The following is a 4,432-nucleotide window of genomic DNA, read 5'->3' on the forward strand; positions in this document are numbered from 1 at the left end:
TCTAGAATTTAGCATTTTGGGTCTTCTCAGTTCTCAGGGACAGTCCTGACTCTGACAGACATGGCCTCAGAGGAAACCAGTGTGGCATCTGTACATGACTGTTTGGACCACCTGCATTGTTTTTTTCCTTGCTTGCTGTATTTACTGGAAAGTACCCTGTGTCTACTTGTTCTTTGTTGCTGCAAGTCCCAAGTTATCCTAGACAAGCCAGGCCTGAGCTGACTTGAAAGGGTTCTTCTTATTGACTCTGTCTACTTTTAATGTTCTTGAGTACCTGAAGAACATGAAGAAGGAATTTCTTAGTTTACTTACAGTACTTGGGGGCTTTTTTTTTTCACAAGAACATAACAATTGTGGACAATTTTATTTACTTTTATGTGTGTTTAGTGTACGACTGACTGTAGGTATGAGTGCCAGTGTTTGTGAGGCCCGAGGTCAAACTGGTGTCTTGAATGCTTTCTGCTTTTTTTGGTGTGTGTTTGGGGTGGGGGATTAAGACAGGGTTTGGTTTCTCTGTGTAGCCCTGGATGCCCTGGAACTCACTCTGTAGACCAGGCTGGCCTCGAATTCACCATCACCACCACCCTGCTTCCACTTTAAAGATCTCTTGACCCAGAACAGACTGATTGACTACTCTGGCTGGACGTCAAGCTCTGGGTATTTCCTGTCTTCCGCACCCCGCTGTGCCACTTCGCTCAGATTTTTGTTTTGTTTTGTTTGCTGCTGGGGATCAGAACTCAGGCTGCAGAAGTCTGAGTGGCACCCTGAAAGACAACGGTCTGTGCAAGAGGACCAGGGGAAGTCAAGGGTGAGTACCAAGTCCAACTGACACTGCCAACTCACCAGCCTCATCTCTTCTGGGGCCCTGGACCCTTCCCTGGACTCTGGTTGACATCTGTCCATCACTGCATCCGAGTAGGCCCAGGACAGACCTCATGGCAACGGAAAGTGATGGTCGCCTATCCAGAAACAGTTCTCTTTCGCTAGTAGCCATCCCAGGTGCCTCCCCTCCTCCGGTGGCCCATATCCATTAATATTTCATAGACCTTTTAGAATCAGCTTAGGACCCAGTCCCTCAGCCTGCGATCTGCAAAGCCCCGCCCTCGGCCCCCGTAGCACAAACCGGGTGAGCATGCGTATTGTGCAGCCCCACCTCAGCGTTGCCTTGGTGATCCGAGATGAACCCCGCCCATCGGGCTGTGTGAGCCGGGGGTCTAGGGGTCACTGGTGGGAAATGTCAAGTGCTTTTGGTGGGCCCGGGGTTCGTGGTCCCTGGGTAAAGGACCCAGCTGGCTGGGTTACCCTGGGGGACCTACTTAAGGAGGTTGGGACGGTCCTGGGGAGGGAGGGGGGTCAGAGACTGAGGGGGACACTGGCTGAGTGTCAGGGTGGAGGAGGGCCAGGGGGCAGGGGACTTGAGGGACTCAGCGAGCCGGCTAAAGGGCTGGAGGAGGGTCTGGGGGCGGGCTTGGGGGCGGGGAGGGGATGGCCACCCGCAACTGACCGCCCCTCCCCGCCCAGTCCTCCGCACTGTCCCAGAGCCGCGGGTTGAGCGTCCTCCCCCAGTCCGGGAGCGACGCTGAGTGGAGCGGCCGAACACACGAGATGTGGAAGCTGAGCCGGGGCCGGGTGCTTCTGGACGAGCCCCCCGAAGAGGAGGACGGGCTGCGCGGGGCACAGCCGGCTTCAGCAGCTGCCCCGGCGCCGGTGAGGGCACGCCTGGGGGCGCAGGTGCGGGCCGCGGGGTGCATGGGGGGCGAGGTGCAGGTGCATGGGGGACGCACGCAGAGTGAGGAGTTAGAAGGAACCCGACGCTTCTCGGGGCTATGAGGTGACTGGTCCCGCAGGGCTCCTCGGATTAGTGGCCCTATCGTTGCAGGTCGCGGGCCCCAGAGCCAGCATGTGTGGATTACCGCGGGGCGCACAACCGGGGTACTTTCCGTACTGGCCGGCGGCACTACCCTTCGCTCAGCTGCCAAGGGCTCTAGGGTTCCTCCTGGGACTCCAGGGACGCGGGGTGACCGCTTCCAGGCCAGGTGTTTCTATTCCGGGGTGGGAGAAACAGAAGCCCTGAATCATGGTTCCCCGGGACGGCGGTTCACTCGCAAGAAAAAGCTTTTGGTGACAGTAGCAAACGCAAAGTGTGCTAAATATTTATTTGCACAACACGTATTTCCTTTTTTTTTTTTAAGCCTTTGACTCCCCCCCCCACACACACGCCGCCCCCTCCCCCGGAAGAAGAGATCAGAGTCTTTATACAGAAAAGGCTTTGGCCCGACAAGTGGAGAGATATGCCTGGAATGTCTAGAATTTTTTAATTAAGGTGATCCCAGGTGGGTCTGTATGAACCTTCCCCACCCACTTTTTCAGTGCGGTTTTCATCCCCTTTCATGTTCTATGAAATTGAGGTCACAAAATAAGCCAATCTTAAAGCACAGAGCTATTTTGTTACGTTTTGTGAAATACCTTGTGAAAACTGTGGATGATATAAATCTTTCTTTTTGAGAACTTGGAAATAGTCCCGAAATTGCTTCTTCCCCAGTTGGAGCAAAATAACAGTTGTTAGGAATGAAGTTTCATTTAAAACATTTCTTGGGAATTTAGTAACATTGCCAACTCACAGACATTCGAGTTGATGACTGTAGGCATTTAATTATGGTTTCTGTCTGGATCTATGCTTGAGAAGTTACCTTTTGGAGTTCCTAGTGCTTACCCACTTCTTCTTAGCCTCCAAATTTTTATAGCTGACAAGCAACTCTTTAAATGCAATAATGAACATCTGTTGGTGGTCTTTAGATATTTGCTTATCTTCTAGCCAGTAATACATGTTTAAGATTGCTTCGTGTGTCTTTTCATGGTTCAATATTACATTTATTTTGGGGTCTGAATAATATCTCGTTGTCTCTGCAGACCAGTTCCCCCATTTACCTGCGGGACGTCGCCGTTGCTTTCAAGCTTGGACAGTTGGTACCAAGGCCAAGAATGGGACTGCTGGGCTGTCTGGACAGAGTACATTTTACATGTATGATACATGTGTGAGTTCAGGCAAGCATGCATGTGGAGGTCAAAGGACAGGTTTAGAGAGTCGGTTCTTGCTTCCCCCTTCTTGAGCAGGGCCTCTCTTCGTGTTTTTACCACCTCAGCCGCTTACTCCAGGCTAGCTGGCCAGAGGGGTTCAGAGCCATTCTCCTGCCTCCGCCCCTCGTCTCCTATGGGAGTGCGGGGAGTACAGATGCACAGCTCTGTGTCTGAAATCGACCTCTGGTCATCAGGCTTGCCCAGCAGGCGCTTTCACCCGCTGCGCCATCTCCCCCACCCCAGGTTCCCACGATCAGTGAGTGAGGAGCCGTCCTCGTCGTGTCTTTGCCTGCTCTCGGTATGTCAGTGCTCCTGGATGTTGGACATTCTAGTCGATGTATAATGGTATCCCATTGTGATTTTTAATCTTAACCCCCGCCAAGATGTGGGGCATCTCTTCTCATGCTTACTTGCCATCTGTGTGTCCTTTAAGGCATTCGTCCCATTTTTACATCTGGTTATGTTGTCTGAAGACTGTTTTGGATAAGGATCCCTTATCAGCTGCGTGTCTTCAAACATTTCCTCCTCCTCCTCCTCCTCATGCTCTCCAGTGTCTCTTTCAAGGTAGAAGTTTTTAATTTCAATGCAATCCAACTTACCAGTTATTTCTTTCATGGCTATCACACCACTGATATGTCCAGCTTATCAATTATCTTTTTAATGGTGCAAGCCTTTGCTATGTCCAGCATCCATCTAAGTTAGTGCCTGTCATCGTCCAGTTGTGACCTGTGGCTTTGTTTGTTGCATTTTAAGGATGCCTATGCTATAATGTGCTGAAAAGATGTTGCTGTAGAAAAATCAGTAGCTAGGCTGGGTGGTGCTGACCTATAATCTTGGCACTCCAGGGACGGAGGCAGGAGGATCACAAAATCAAGACCAACCTAGGTTATACAGCCACATGGGGGCAACTGCCGTTCTGAGATAGATTGGGAACTCAGGAGCATCGATCTAGACCAAAGCTAACTTCTCTTAGAATGAAATCTTAAAATCCGTGACAAATCCATCATAAAACTGCTACCTACAAAATGTTTAAAGTAGAGAGAAATAGGAATTAATAATGGATAAGATTGACGTTCATTTTCTCTTGTTTAAAATACATTTTCTAATGTTCCACTTTAGCCCTTTGACTCCTCCCTCCTCTTTAGAGAGAGTTCAGTGTTGGAGCATGCCCGTGGAGAGCAGCATTCTGATTCTAGAAAGTGCTTGGTTTACAGCCCTGCTTGTCCTCTGCGTGCCTCGAAAAGCAGGGTGTACAACTAGGGTCAGCTTCTGACTGTGTGCTTGTTTGCTCTGAAGAAAAAGTTATGAGTAAGTGTGAAGTGTGGACACTCAGTGTAGTATACTGCCGTGTTCT

The 4,432-nt window shown here is 50.4% G+C and overlaps 1 protein-coding gene across 2 annotated transcripts in view; it reads left to right on the forward strand.

Moving 5' to 3' along the window:
* The first annotated feature begins 1,175 nt into the window (after nt 1-1,175).
* Tdrp (testis development related protein) overlaps nt 1,176-4,432 on the forward strand; it is a 25,382-nt gene continuing 22,125 nt past the window's right edge. The window contains exons 1-2 of one of the 2 annotated variants that reach the window (XM_005366242.2): nt 1,176-1,201; nt 1,522-1,707. In XM_005366242.2, the coding sequence (XP_005366299.1) occupies nt 1,606-1,707 (102 nt within the window). In that variant the 5' untranslated portion in view covers nt 1,176-1,201; nt 1,522-1,605. The other variant, XM_026788810.1, reaches the window with a different exon arrangement.

Source organism: Microtus ochrogaster, unplaced genomic scaffold (genome assembly GCF_000317375.1).
Source record: "Microtus ochrogaster isolate Prairie Vole_2 unplaced genomic scaffold, MicOch1.0 UNK7, whole genome shotgun sequence".
NCBI lineage: Eukaryota > Metazoa > Chordata > Mammalia > Rodentia > Cricetidae > Microtus > Microtus ochrogaster.